General features: G+C 49.3%; 1 protein-coding gene across 1 annotated transcript in view; it reads right to left on the bottom strand.

Annotated features, from left to right (window-relative positions):
• LOC133339606 (golgin subfamily A member 6-like protein 10) overlaps positions 1-14,727 on the bottom strand; it is a 37,225-nt gene extending 22,498 nt beyond the window's left edge. The window contains exons 1-2 of the mRNA XM_061547729.1: positions 14,645-14,727; positions 11,925-12,078 (exon numbers count right to left, since the gene is read on the bottom strand). Coding sequence (XP_061403713.1) covers positions 11,925-12,055 — 131 coding nt within the window. The 5' untranslated portion in view covers positions 12,056-12,078; positions 14,645-14,727. The remainder of the gene's footprint in view (positions 1-11,924; positions 12,079-14,644) is intronic.
• Between the last annotated feature and the right edge of the window lie 741 nt (positions 14,728-15,468).

The raw sequence follows: 15,468 nt of genomic DNA, 5'->3' as shown, positions 1-15,468 counted from the left end.
GTGGGCTACATGACCCAGCCAACGCAGCCTTGCCTGCTGGAGAAGCTCACCGATGGGACTTTGCCCAGATCTTTCAAGGATTTGTGAGCTCCTCACACAATCCAGCCTGGCTAAACCCAGGATGGATTGTAGGCAGGCCAGCCTGAATGTTTCTAACCTGCAAAGATGTACCATTAGGGGGGTCCACGTTTCGTAAGCATAAAGGGAGGGCATGACCATGGCCCAGAAGACCCAAACCGTATAGCGGAGCGACAGACCAGGTAGCTTCCACACAGCATTACGCAACCGATGAAAAGATAATGCCACTCGACTGATTCGGAGCGAGACCTCTGTTGTTAAACCGGAGCAGGTCATGAGCACACTGCCCAGGTATGGGAAACTCTCCACTCTCTCCACAACTGCCCCATCACTAATTGGGAGCTGAGGGGGTGGAGTGTCTGATGGTACAAAATACCCAGGCAGGTGCTTGGTTTTGGTGCAGCTGATGGCAAGGCCCCACCTCTTAGTGGCAAGCTCCAGGTTCAGCAGCACCGCCTCCAACTCCTCTGAGTGAGCAGCAATCACCAGATGATCAGCATACATAATATGGTTGACCAATAGGATGCCATTCCTTGACCGCACCCAGACATCAATCAGCCTCCCATTGTATCTGTATCAGATGGAAATCCCTCTGGTACAGCCATCAAAGGCTTCACGAATTACGTGGTCAAAATAGATGTTAAATAATGTGGGAGCCAGAGTATAACTCTGTCACAACCCCAAGGTGAACAGGGAATGGCTCCGACTCCCGGCCTCATATTTTTACCTGGGCCTGCTCACCATCATGAAGGCCCCTAATGATCGTGAGCAGAGAGTCAGGGACAGGGATATCAATCATCACTCCAAAAGCACGAAGAACAGAGACACACACCAACAACAACCGCCATTCGCCACTAAGTGGCGGTGACGTCACCACGACGCTTGTGCCAGGCTATGTGCACCTTGAGGCCATGTGAAGTGTCAAACGCCCGCTGGCAGGAGGTCACGGGGCAGACCCAGCAGGTGCCACGGGTCGACTGACCGAGATGACCGAGACAAGTGGCTGATGCACCACCTGTGCCCCCTACTGTACCAACTTGCTGTGCTTTAGCCACCCGGCCAAGACACATACATAGAGTCAGAGTCAGACGCACCGAGACACGGGGGCACGCATATGGAGACAGAGACACAAAGGCGTGGAGACGTGGAGACAGGATGATGAGACTTAGGGTCTGTACGCCGTGCCTGTGTGCGTCTACCAGTTGTTGTATATGTTGGGTATGAAAATTTGTTATGTTGTATGCGTGCGTGGGTGAAATTATTATGTTGTATATGTGGGTTATGAATATTCAGTGGAAATAATAATAATTAAATGAAATTTGGCCAAATGTGTAATTATCCGGAAATATGTTAATTTATGTAATTACGCACATTTTAATTATGCCAATTCGAGAGGTAATCGTATTAATTATGCGAGTGGGTGTAATTATGATAACGCAAGTCGTTATGATAACCAGACCCCGGTTCACCCCGTTATCGCTTTAACATTTACTGAGTATGTATTAGTGTGTTTATTAAGGTCACCAAGTTCAAATCTCAACGCAGAAGCAGGTCTTATGCATAGATTTCAGGAAAGAATCACACAACCACTTCTGTATTGATCAATTTATTACTAATTCAACCTTAACTATGATATAATATGCGAACTCTCAATCCCGGAACGTCAACACGGCATCAATACAGTATCATCAACGATTGTCTGATTTCACTTTGACAACTGCACATGGATCCCGCATAACGCGATGGTTGTTAGTGAGAGAGAGAGTCGTTAAAACACGCAAATACTATGCTAAGAAAACCTTAATGTTAATGAATGATTATACTCAATATTGTTCATAACGCGATGGTTGTTAGTGAGGGAAAGAGTCGTTGAAATATGCAAATACTATGCTAAGAAAACCTTAACGCTAATGAATGATTATACTCAATATTGTTCATGCAGTACCACACTCCTTGTTGACCATACGCAACCCTTATCACGTTGTTAACACCTTGGGTCACGGGACAGTTGAATATTCTGTAGAGGATGCGAGTACGTGCGGCGATTATGACTGAAAGATACTTGAAAGATTATACGGCGATAAAACACAATCAAAAACAGTTATTATTCTTAAAGGCACCAATCTCAACAGATACATCGGCAGGTTATCTGACAACAGAACGGCCCGGAGTAAGGGCCTGCGACGGTGCTCCTTTTCCGAAGCTCGTTATCTTATACCAAGTTTACTAATTGGGGACCAGATCACCTGATAAGGATCCGGTGGGCCACCACTCCCCACGTGAGCGTGGCTCGGCGGAAGGAGGTGCCAAGAATCAGTTCGTATTGATGGATCTGTTGGGAATTTATGCGATTAAGAGTACAGCCCACTAAATATTAAAGATAAAAATTGAAAATACTCTTATAAACGACGGAGGGCCATCCCTCGGTCTCGTTGTGATGCTTTCCAGCCACGGATGGCTTATGGGTTCGAGTGTTTTTGAGTGGTAAGAGTTGTCTTGAATAGTCAGTGTTCGGAGTCGATTCTTTAGGTCAAACAGACGCCTGGTGGTCGTGTGGTGAGGGGGCGGTGCGCGTCATACGTATCAGTTGATCCCCTGTCACCGTGGCGAACTGGTTCGGATGCCCGTTGATACGCTGTCGCAGTTCGGAACCCGGTCGGTAGGTGGCGCCCACAACTCGCTCGTAGCGTGCAGCTCTGGGTTGTCGCCGATCCGCGATGCTCACCACTCCGGTGGCAGCAGAGACCCCCGATTCGGCAGAGGTTGACGAGCTGAAGATGAGTCGAGCCGAACCGCTGGTCGCAGCTCGCTCCTGAGTCGACCCTCCCGGTTGAGCTCGCTCCTGGGTCGACCCGCTGGTCGCCCTCGCTCCTGAGTCGACCCTCTGGTCGCACTCCTGAGTGGACCCGCTGGTCGCACTCCTGAGTGGACCCACTCTGGTCGCACTCGTTCCTGAGTCGACCCTCCCGTCGCACTCCTGAGTGGACCCTCTCGTCGCACTCGTTCCTGAGTCGACCCTCCCGGTCGAGCTTCTGAGTGGACCCTCCCGTCGCACTCGTTCCTGAGTCGACCCTCCCGTCGCACTGATTTCCAATGCTCAGGATCCTTTACTTTATGCCGAAAATTCCCCCTGGATCCCGCCCACAAGGCGGGACTTCTTTCGATTTTTTTTTGTGTCAGGATCTGTCCGTAGGCAGGTGTGTCCATGTGTGTGTCCGTACGTCCGTGTGTCCTTGTGTGCATCACTGACGGTATATTCCGTTGTCACACTCCCTCCATAAAACCCACGAGCAAACAATCAGATGTTACAAATTGCCTCGAGGTCGTCTCTCTGTCTGGGCGCAACATTATCTCCTGTCTGGCCTTCCCCATGAACCCAAAACACAGACGTCACAAATGTCTCATAGGCGTCTTTGTTCGCACCACCTGGAGGGAGGGGCAACGCTCTCTCCGACCCGGCGCACAAAGAAATGGCCAAAAGTTTTAAGTTAACATTTGTCCCTTACTATTTCACAGCCATGATTCCGCATGTAACCCAAGGTCTGTCGTTTCCCATCGTGGTGCCCGACCCAAGTGGAGGCGTCTCCCCGAGCGTACACACACTCCCATCCCGCGCTGCGGGGATACAAAGACGGCCGGGATCTCCCTTTCTCTCCGACCCTGGGTTTAACATCGTTTTTTATTATGTATTTATATTCGACCTGGTGGTGATTCATCCCGTTATCCTGGCTTTTCATAAGTTTTACTTTTGTCTTTTCATGCATATGCTTCGGGTCGAGTTGTATAGAAAGCATTAAAGTATGGAAATAACATTTCATATTGACTTAATGATGGTGATGGTTCAGTAGGCGTACTTGTGACCTGGTTTAATTGGAGTGGGTGTGAATATCAAACTTTAGCCTACCCTGTTGTTAAATTCCGACTTTAACGTTACTTTAATAGCAATACAGAATAATTGAGCTTTTTGTCTTAACTAGGCGAACGCGAACTTCTGGTGACCCCCGCAGCCGTGTTATTTAGCTGGGTCTGCCCGCCTTGAGAGATATACAACACTTTTTTTAAATCAGCTCTCCCCTGTCCCTCCAACCTTCTGCTCTGGGAATGTTATTCTTAATTTCAGGTCCAAGGCCTCTTTGGGTTTATCTTTGTTTCCTCAGCTGCAGGAGAACAAGGCGTGCTTCTACCTCCCTTTCTGTGTGCACGTGTTCTAATTAGCTCGGAATCCCTAAACACACAATCAGTGATGATTCCTGGCTTTCTGTGGTTGTGACTTAGACAAAGGCGCCTCTGCTTCCTTTCACTGCCTTTGCCTTGAAGCAAGGTTGCAAATTCTGTCATCCTAGCCCTCCTCTCGTTCATTACTTAACAACACCTGGTGTTTTGCAGTTTGGTGCGCTTTGGTGTGTTTCACTCATTAAAAAAACAAGTAAAAAGATAATATATAAAAATCATCAAATATTATTAATCTCAATTATGGAAGAAGGGTTAGGATACAACATTCCGCCCTTTTAAAAATGACCAGTGGTCAAATGGCCACGGGTTATTTTTAAAAAAATGTATACCCTTCTTCCATCATGAACCATCGATTGTCCTCAAGTTTTGCTGCTATTCCTTACAACGCGCGCGTACGTGTCACAACTTAACATGGTTATATTTGAATTGAGCAAAGAAAATTAAACAAGCGTTAAACATCGATATTGCGTTACATCGGTTCTGATACATCATGACTCCGACGAATATTCATTTTTGTTTTTGTTAAATCCTGGGAAACGCTAGGTAGCGGTTTCGAACGCATTTATGCGTTACCTTCCTCATGTTGCCTCGTTCACCACTTATCACTTCGATAATTCGATCACGGTTTTCGGGTTCGTTTTTGTAGTTTCCTCTCTCACTCTCTGTGTCGTGGGAGTGTGTGGTGAAAAATTGTGCTGCACATAACCAGAATTCGCGCACACGACCCACTTTGACACTTGGTTCGAGGCATTCGCTCTCTCTGCGATTACATGCACATTTGCCGAGTCAGTGTGTCGATTTAATTATGTCCCTCGTAATGTTGCCCTCTTTGTTTTTACTAGTGTGTTGGATTTCAACACCATTCCCGATACGTCATGGACATTCGTCTCCATTTTAGCACTCCGATCCACATAATTTTTGGTTTCCCTTGGATATTTTCCATTCAAAGGCTCATGCCTGCGCTCCTCAGGGCGTGTCCCTGCTGTCTGTTTTTGTACTGTCCGATCACGCTTCAATGCAACCCTGTCCTTGTATTCGATCCGCGCGTCATTTACGGGAGCACTGTCCACGTTTTTGCCCGCCCTGTCACTTGCAGCCTGCCTGTATTTCACATTGAGCGCCGGGTTTAACACCTCGGCGGGTGTGGCGCGTATGGGCTGCCCGCTCTCAATCACTGTGGATGGTTCATCACGTATTTGGACCGTATTCTGTGTTATTCCTCTATTCCCTCCTGGTATAGCCGGTGGAGGAATTGGTCGGAATTGTATCGATTGTGTTTGACCTCCCATCCTGCGATTCTCGTGAATGTTCGCATCCATACCTCCGCGGTATGTGTAACACCTTCCCGCTAGGTGGTTATCTTCCCATCTCTGTGCGTAATTTGAACCTTGCGTGTGTCGTGGGATGGGGTGTTGATATGGTTCTGCTCTGAACCTCTCCCTCCTACGATTCTCCTGCACCCTTGGCCCAGTGTTTTTCCCATTTGGGTGCCAAATTTTTCCTGGATTGTTACTTCGCCATCCCTGTGGGTAATCTTGACCTTGCGCATGTCGGGGCATGGGGTGTTGGTATGGTTCTATTCTGAACCTCCCCCTCCTGCGATTCTCCTGAATGTTCGGCTTTGTGCCGCTCTCATTCTCGTGCCAACCTCTCTCTGGGTTATTTTGCCATGTGTGCGTGCGTTTCTGCTGCTCTCTGCATGGTGGGACTGCTCGGTGATTTTTATTCCTCTCTGAGAGGCTGGGTTCCTCATCCCTCTCCCTGTGTTCTGGATCCGAATTATGATTCTTAGCTCTGTATAACCATGCCATGTACGCCTTGCTCTCTATGCGGCGTAAGGATGCGGTTTCTGGATTCAAAACCATTCTCACCCTTTCTGTAATCTCTGGGCTTAAGGATTCAAAAAACATAATTTTGAACATTTTATCCCCTTCGTGGTATTGATTCACATCGCCTGCGTAATACGCTCTTTTAAATTGGACGAGGTAGTCACGTGGATCTTGGTCCATGCCCTGGGTCATCGATTTTACAGCATAAAACCCCTCAGTGAGTGTCGAATATTCTCCAAACTTCCGAATCACTGCCAGGCTCAATTGTTTAAAATCATTTCTAACCTTGTGTGGTAGTGACTTTACCCATGGAATAGATTCTTTATGTAAGGTCCGTTTCAACAAACTTGCTTTTTCATCCCGTCTCCTCAGCCCTCTAATCATTGCCTCCTCTTCCACTGTCGCGATATGTGTGTGGATATCCATAGTCTTATTGTGGGGGTCAAAATCGGGAATTCTGACTAGAGCCTTGTCCATCAACTTAAGGGTTTTACTGGTGAACAGGTATTCCGAAAGTTGATTGCTGACAGCGTCATCATCAAACAAGTTATCATCAGGCAATCTGTCACTTTGGTCTGTGCTGTGTCTCTTGTGTTTCAGTGGTGTGCATTTTCTGTGTGCGCGCCCAGGGCCGTGTCGCTCGTGTTGCCATTTCCCTTCAGTTTTTGCCTCTGCCCTTAGTGTACCATGTCCTGGCGATTTTACTTTAACTTTTGTGCGATCAATCCCTGGACTCTGTCCACGTACCCAAGAGAGTGATTTGATGTTACTTCCATATTTATTCTGTGGCTCAACGTCTGTGAGTTTCGCTGGTGTCGCGAGCTTTGATTTCTCCTCCCTCTCGAGGGTGTGAGGACATTTCTCGTCGTTTATTAGAGACGATTTCTCTCCCGTTTCCTTTCCAAATTTTCCTTCATTCCACAATCCCTGTCTGTATGCCTGTGTGAGAAGGTATGAGTCCTGTCCTGCCTTCTCTGCAGTTTTTGCATCGTGTTTGCCTTCGTTACTTTTTATCCAGTCAATTAGTTTCCCCCAAGGTGTGTTCGTGTTATCGATACAGCTCCCTTCCCATATGTCTCTCTGACTGTACTGCTTTGTAACAGATTGGTCGGTACGTTTAAATACGAGCTCCCCGTATCCCGTAACCCATTCAAATATTGTTCTTAATCCTAGCATCTTAAGTATGGCAAGAGTTACCTTAATATTTCTTTTCAGAGTGCATATAAACAATTGTATCACAGGATGCGTCAGTTCAACTCGAGCAAATAATCTCAGCCCAGCTGTCTTTGTTATACTCTGCTACTCTGGTATTTCCCTTCAGAGCGCGTTTTGTTTGTATACCCCCGTTTACAATCACAAGGCAACGTTAGTTCACAACACTTTGATTAACACATCAGTGATTCGTTCCTGAATTCATGCATAAACTGTCTGCGAGAGATCCCGGAAGACGAGCCCCCATTATGTTGTATATGTGGGTTAAGAAAATTTGTTATGTTGTATGCGTGCGTGGGTGAAATTATTATGTTGTATATGTGGGTTATGAATATTCAGTGGAAATAATAATTAAATGAAATTTGGCCAAATGTGTAATTATCCGGAAATATGTTAATTTATGTAATTACGCACATTTTAATTATGCCAATTCGAGAGGTAATCGTATTAATTATGCGAGTGGGTGTAATTATGATAACGCAAGTCGTTATGATAACCAGACCCCGGTTCACCCCGTTATCGCTTTAACATTTACTGAGTATGTATTAGTGTGTTTATTAAGGTCACCAAGTTCAAATCTCAACGCAGAAGCAGGTCTTATGCATAGATTTCAGGAAAGAATCACACAACCACTTCTGTATTGATCAATTTATTACTAATTCAACCTTAACTATGATATAATATGCGAACTCTCAATCCCGGAACGTCAACACGGCATCAATACAGTATCATCAACGATTGTCTGATTTCACTTTGACAACTGCACATGGATCCCGCATAACGCGATGGTTGTTAGTGAGAGAGAGAGTCGTTAAAACACGCAAATACTATGCTAAGAAAACCTTAATGTTAATGAATGATTATACTCAATATTGTTCATAACGCGATGGTTGTTAGTGAGGGAAAGAGTCGTTGAAATATGCAAATACTATGCTAAGAAAACCTTAACGCTAATGAATGATTATACTCAATATTGTTCATGCAGTACCACACTCCTTGTTGACCATACGCAACCCTTATCACGTTGTTAACACCTTGGGTCACGGGACAGTTGAATATTCTGTAGAGGATGCGAGTACGTGCGGCGATTATGACTGAAAGATACTTGAAAGATTATACGGCGATAAAACACAATCAAAAACAGTTATTATTCTTAAAGGCACCAATCTCAACAGATACATCGGCAGGTTATCTGACAACAGAACGGCCCGGAGTAAGGGCCTGCGACGGTGCTCCTTTTCCGAAGCTCGTTATCTTATACCAAGTTTACTAATTGGGGACCAGATCACCTGATAAGGATCCGGTGGGCCACCACTCCCCACGTGAGCGTGGCTCGGCGGAAGGAGGTGCCAAGAATCAGTTCGTATTGATGGATCTGTTGGGAATTTATGCGATTAAGAGTACAGCCCACTAAATATTAAAGATAAAAATTGAAAATACTCTTATAAACGACGGAGGGCCATCCCTCGGTCTCGTTGTGATGCTTTCCAGCCACGGATGGCTTATGGGTTCGAGTGTTTTTGAGTGGTAAGAGTTGTCTTGAATAGTCAGTGTTCGGAGTCGATTCTTTAGGTCAAACAGACGCCTGGTGGTCGTGTGGTGAGGGGGCGGTGCGCGTCATACGTATCAGTTGATCCCCTGTCACCGTGGCGAACTGGTTCGGATGCCCGTTGATACGCTGTCGCAGTTCGGAACCCGGTCGGTAGGTGGCGCCCACAACTCGCTCGTAGCGTGCAGCTCTGGGTTGTCGCCGATCCGCGATGCTCACCACTCCGGTGGCAGCAGAGACCCCCGATTCGGCAGAGGTTGACGAGCTGAAGATGAGTCGAGCCGAACCGCTGGTCGCAGCTCGCTCCTGAGTCGACCCTCCCGGTTGAGCTCGCTCCTGGGTCGACCCGCTGGTCGCCCTCGCTCCTGAGTCGACCCTCTGGTCGCACTCCTGAGTGGACCCGCTGGTCGCACTCCTGAGTGGACCCACTCTGGTCGCACTCGTTCCTGAGTCGACCCTCCCGTCGCACTCCTGAGTGGACCCTCTCGTCGCACTCGTTCCTGAGTCGACCCTCCCGGTCGAGCTTCTGAGTGGACCCTCCCGTCGCACTCGTTCCTGAGTCGACCCTCCCGTCGCACTGATTTCCAATGCTCAGGATCCTTTACTTTATGCCGAAAATTCCCCCTGGATCCCGCCCACAAGGCGGGACTTCTTTCGATTTTTTTTTGTGTCAGGATCTGTCCGTAGGCAGGTGTGTCCATGTGTGTGTCCGTACGTCCGTGTGTCCTTGTGTGCATCACTGACGGTATATTCCGTTGTCACACTCCCTCCATAAAACCCACGAGCAAACAATCAGATGTTACAAATTGCCTCGAGGTCGTCTCTCTGTCTGGGCGCAACATTATCTCCTGTCTGGCCTTCCCCATGAACCCAAAACACAGACGTCACAAATGTCTCATAGGCGTCTTTGTTCGCACCACCTGGAGGGAGGGGCAACGCTCTCTCCGACCCGGCGCACAAAGAAATGGCCAAAAGTTTTAAGTTAACATTTGTCCCTTACTATTTCACAGCCATGATTCCGCATGTAACCCAAGGTCTGTCGTTTCCCATCGTGGTGCCCGACCCAAGTGGAGGCGTCTCCCCGAGCGTACACACACTCCCATCCCGCGCTGCGGGGATACAAAGACGGCCGGGATCTCCCTTTCTCTCCGACCCTGGGTTTAACATCGTTTTTTATTATGTATTTATATTCGACCTGGTGGTGATTCATCCCGTTATCCTGGCTTTTCATAAGTTTTACTTTTGTCTTTTCATGCATATGCTTCGGGTCGAGTTGTATAGAAAGCATTAAAGTATGGAAATAACATTTCATATTGACTTAATGATGGTGATGGTTCAGTAGGCGTACTTGTGACCTGGTTTAATTGGAGTGGGTGTGAATATCAAACTTTAGCCTACCCTGTTGTTAAATTCCGACTTTAACGTTACTTTAATAGCAATACAGAATAATTGAGCTTTTTGTCTTAACTAGGCGAACGCGAACTTCTGGTGACCCCCGCAGCCGTGTTATTTAGCTGGGTCTGCCCGCCTTGAGAGATATACAACACTTTTTTTAAATCAGCTCTCCCCTGTCCCTCCAACCTTCTGCTCTGGGAATGTTATTCTTAATTTCAGGTCCAAGGCCTCTTTGGGTTTATCTTTGTTTCCTCAGCTGCAGGAGAACAAGGCGTGCTTCTACCTCCCTTTCTGTGTGCACGTGTTCTAATTAGCTCGGAATCCCTAAACACACAATCAGTGATGATTCCTGGCTTTCTGTGGTTGTGACTTAGACAAAGGCGCCTCTGCTTCCTTTCACTGCCTTTGCCTTGAAGCAAGGTTGCAAATTCTGTCATCCTAGCCCTCCTCTCGTTCATTACTTAACAACACCTGGTGTTTTGCAGTTTGGTGCGCTTTGGTGTGTTTCACTCATTAAAAAAACAAGTAAAAAGATAATATATAAAAATCATCAAATATTATTAATCTCAATTATGGAAGAAGGGTTAGGATACAACACAGTCTATTGATTTCTTTAGGAGTCGATGCGCCTCTGCGCAAGTCCGGATAGAAACCAGTTTTTTTTGTTCTGTGCCTCTGAGACGCAAGCGACGCGCGGATTGGAGTGGAAGTCCCCAACGAGTGGGCGAACCCGAGTATCCGCAAGCAACCCCCTTCTGTTCCAGCAGCCGCTGTTCCCGACACCTGCAGCGGGCGAAGAGACATCGGAAGGCAACGCCACCAACCCGACGGGGCGCTCCAAGAAGATCGTCGTGGCGTGACGGAGCGGGCGGGCGGGAGAGCGAGCGGGAGAGCGAGTGAGTGGGAGAGCGAGTGAGTGGGCGAGTGAGCAGGAGAGCGGGAGAGCAAGTGAGTAAGAGAGCGAGAGAGCGGGAGAGCGAGTGAGCGGGAGAGCGGGAGAGCGAGTGAGTGGGAGAGCGAGTGAGCAGGCGAGCGGGCGAGTGAGTGAGTGAGCGGGTGATCGAGCGATCAAGCGAGTGAGCAGGAGAGCGAGTGAGCGGGAGAGCGAGTGAGCAGGCGAGCGGGCGAGTGAGTGAGTGAGCGGGTGATCGAGCGATCAAGCGAGTGAGCAGGAGAGCGAGTGAGTGGGAGAGCGAGTGAGCAGGCGAGCGGGCGAGTGAGTGAGTGAGCGGGTGATCGAGCGATCAAGCGAGTGAGCAGGAGAGCGAGTGAGTGGGAGAGCGAGTGAGCAGGCGAGCGGGCGAGTGAGTGAGTGAGCGGGTGATCGAGCGATCAAGCGAGTGAGCAGGAGAGCGAGTGAGTGGGAGAGCGAGTGAGCACGCGAGCGGGCGAGTGAGTGAGTGAGCGGGCGATCGAGCGATCAAGCGAGTGAGCAGGAGAGCGAGTGAGCAGGAGAGCGAGTGAGCAGGCGAGCGGGCGAGTGAGTGAGCGGGCGATCGAGCGATCAAGCGAGTGAGTGGGAGAGCGAGTGAGTGGGCGGGAGAGCGATCAAGCGAGTGAGTGGGAGAGCGAGTGAGTGAGCGAGCGAGCGAGCAAGTGAGTGAGCGGGAGAGCGGGCGAGGAGGTACCTGAAGAGGGTCTCCGCCAGCGACAGGCTCTCCCTGCCCAGGTGCTGGTCGTAGCCCAGCTGGTCCAGGCGTTTGCGCAGCCGGGAGTAGCGAGCGTCCCAACTCGTCGGCGTTGTCGGCGGCGTCGTCATCGTTTGCACCTCTCGGCCGTCACCTGGGAGGTCAAAGAGAGCTGGGTGACCGCTAGGAGGTGTTGACGACCTGGCCTGGTACACAGGAGGTCGTGGGTTCGATCCCGACCCTGACGATAACTGCTGCGGCTGAATATTTGGAGCCTGCTTCTCTCTTATCACCATCACGGTGGCTAGGAGATGTTGACTACCTCGCATGGTACACAGGAGGCCCTGGGTTCGATCCCAGCCCTGACGATAGCTGCTGCTGTATATTTGGAGTCTATGTCTCTCTCTCGTCATCATCACGGTGGCTAGAAGATGTTGACTACCTCGCCTGGCATGCTGGAGGTCGTGGGTTCAATCCCGACCTCTGACAATGCCTGACAGTCATTATGAACCTGACAGCCACGAGAGGCAGAGAGAGACTGAGACACAGAGAGACACAGACAGACTACCTCACTACCTCACTCACTACCTCACTCACTACCTCACTCACTCACTACCTCACTCACTACCTCACTCACTCACTACCTCACTCACTACCTCACTACCTGACTCACTACCTGACTCACTACCTCACTCACTACCTCACTCACTACCTCACTCACTACCTCACTCACTACCTCACTCCCTGACTCACTACCTCACTCACTACCTGACTCACTACCTCATTCACTACCTGACTCACTACCTCACTCACTACCTCACTACCTCACTCACTACCTCACTCACTACCTCACTCACTACCTGACTCACTACCTCACTACCTCACTCACTACCTCACTCACTACCTCACTACCTGACTGACTACCTCACTCACTACCTCACTACCTCACTCACTACCTCACTCACTACCTCACTACCTCACTCACTACCTCAGTCACTACCTCACTCACTACCTCACTACCTCACTCACTATCTCACTCACTACCTCACTACCTCACTCACTACCTCACTCACTACCTCACTCACTACCTCACTCACTACCTCACTACCTCACTCACTACCTCATTCACTACCTCACTCACTACCTCTCTACCTCACTCACTACCTCACTCACTACCTCACTCACTACCTCACTCACTACCTAACTACCTCACTCACTACCTCACTCACTACCTCACTCACTCACTACCTCACTCACTACTTCACTCACTCACTACCTCACTCACTACCTCACTACCTCACTCACTACCTCACTCACTACCTCACTCACTACCTCACTCACTCACTACCTCAATCACTCACTATCTCACTCACTACCTCACTCACTACCTCACTCACTACCTCACTCACTACCTCACTCACTCACTACCTCACTCACTACCTCACTCACTACCTCACTCACTACATCACTCCCTACCTCACTACCTCACTCACTACCTCACTCACTACCTCATTCACTACCTCACTCACTCACTCCCTGACTACCTCACTCACTACCTCACTCACTATCTCACTCACTACCTCACTCACTACCTCACTACCTCACTCACTACCTCACTCACTACCTCACTACCTCACTCACTCACTCACTACCTCACTCACTACCTCACTACCTCACTCACTACCTCACTACCTCACTCACTACCTCACTACCTCACTCACTCACTACCTCACTCCCTACCTCACTCCCTACCTCACTCACTACCTCACTCACTACCTCACTCACTCACTACCTCACTCACTACCTCACTCACTCACTACCTCACTCACTACTTCACTACCTCACTCACTACCTCACTCACTACCTCACTCACTCACTACACTACCTCACTCACTCACTCACTACCTCACTCACTACCTCACTCACTATCTCACTACCTCACTCACTACCTCACTCACTACCTCACTACCTCACTCACTCACTCACTACCTCACTCACTACCTCACTCACTACCTCACTCACTACCTCACTCACTCACTCACTACCTCACTCACTACCTCACTCACTACCTCACTCACTACCTCACTCACTCACTACCTCACTCACTACCTCACTCACTCACTCACTACCTCACTCACTACCTCACTCACTACCTCACTCACTCACTACCTCACTCACTACCTCACTCACTCACTACCTCACTCACTCACTCACTACCTCACTCACTACCTCACTCACTACCTCACTCACTCACTACCTCACTCACTACCTCACTACCTCACTACCTCACTCACTCACTACCTCACTCACTACCTCACTCACTACCTCACTCACTACCTCACTACCTCACTCACTCACTACCTCACTCACTACCTCACTCACTACCTCACTCACTACCTCACTCACTACCTCACTCACTACCTCACTCACTCACTACCTCACTCACTACCTCACTCACTCACTACCTCACTCACTACTTCACTACCTCACTACCTCACTCACTACCTCACTCACTACCTCACTACCTCACTCACTACCTCACTCACTACCTCACTACCTCACTCACTCACTACCTCACTCACTACCTCACTCACTACCTCACTCACTCACTACCTCACTCACTACCTCACTCACTCACTCACTACCTCACTCACTACCTCACTCACTACCTCACTCACTCACTACCTCACTCACTACCTCACTCCGCGCTCTCCGCTTACCGCCAAACACCTTCAAATTCGGCGGCACCTCGCCCGCTTAGTCGATTATCGATTCACACTGGCGCTGTATAGATTCTCGATTCCCACCGGGAACTGTATCGACTCTCGAGTCAGACAATGGCTGTATCGTTTCCTTTAAAATAATCGATTCTCGGTCACGTTTCGGCGGTGCCGATTCGATTTTGTTTCACGGATTGATTCCAGCTGTGCCGATTCATGTTTTAACGGATCGATTCGTCCAACGAGGAATGTCGAGGTCGCTAGCCCCCGAGATCCCTCCCTCGATAATGTTAACGGCCGGGCTAGCATCATCAATCGCCCCCCCGCTGCTAAGCGAACCGCTGCTAAGTTCCTCACCCCTGGTGTGGGAGCCGTCGCCCGAGGATTCCCCTCCACCGCGGGTCCGCGTAATGGGCATGGTTAATTACCGATTAGTATTCTTCCCCTCTCTACTACGATACTTCCCTTTCCTAATCGCGCGCCTGCAACCCACACGGAGCGAACGCACGCACGCCCACACACACGCCGCTCCGCGCACTCCAACTCAACTCACGTTATATTCGCGCACCTGTATCACACACGGAGTGAACACACGCGACACCCACTCTCGCACCGCTCTGCGCAGCGCTCCCCCGAGGCGAGCCGCAGCACTACAGAATCACTGCGTACCCACGCGCAACCCGCGCGCTCAGCTCCGCGCAGCGCTCACTCACGTGGCGAACCACTGTGCACACAGCGCACCCACACGCTCACACTGCACGACAAGATCACGCGAGACCACGCTTCGCTATTAATGATTTATTATAGGCCACCTGCGAATTGAT

Source organism: Lethenteron reissneri, unplaced genomic scaffold (genome assembly GCF_015708825.2).
Source record: "Lethenteron reissneri isolate LAM-NWPU_2019-01 unplaced genomic scaffold, ASM1570882v1 scaffold_1931, whole genome shotgun sequence".
NCBI lineage: Eukaryota > Metazoa > Chordata > Hyperoartia > Petromyzontiformes > Petromyzontidae > Lethenteron > Lethenteron reissneri.
This window is presented reverse-complemented; position numbering and strand designations above follow the sequence as displayed.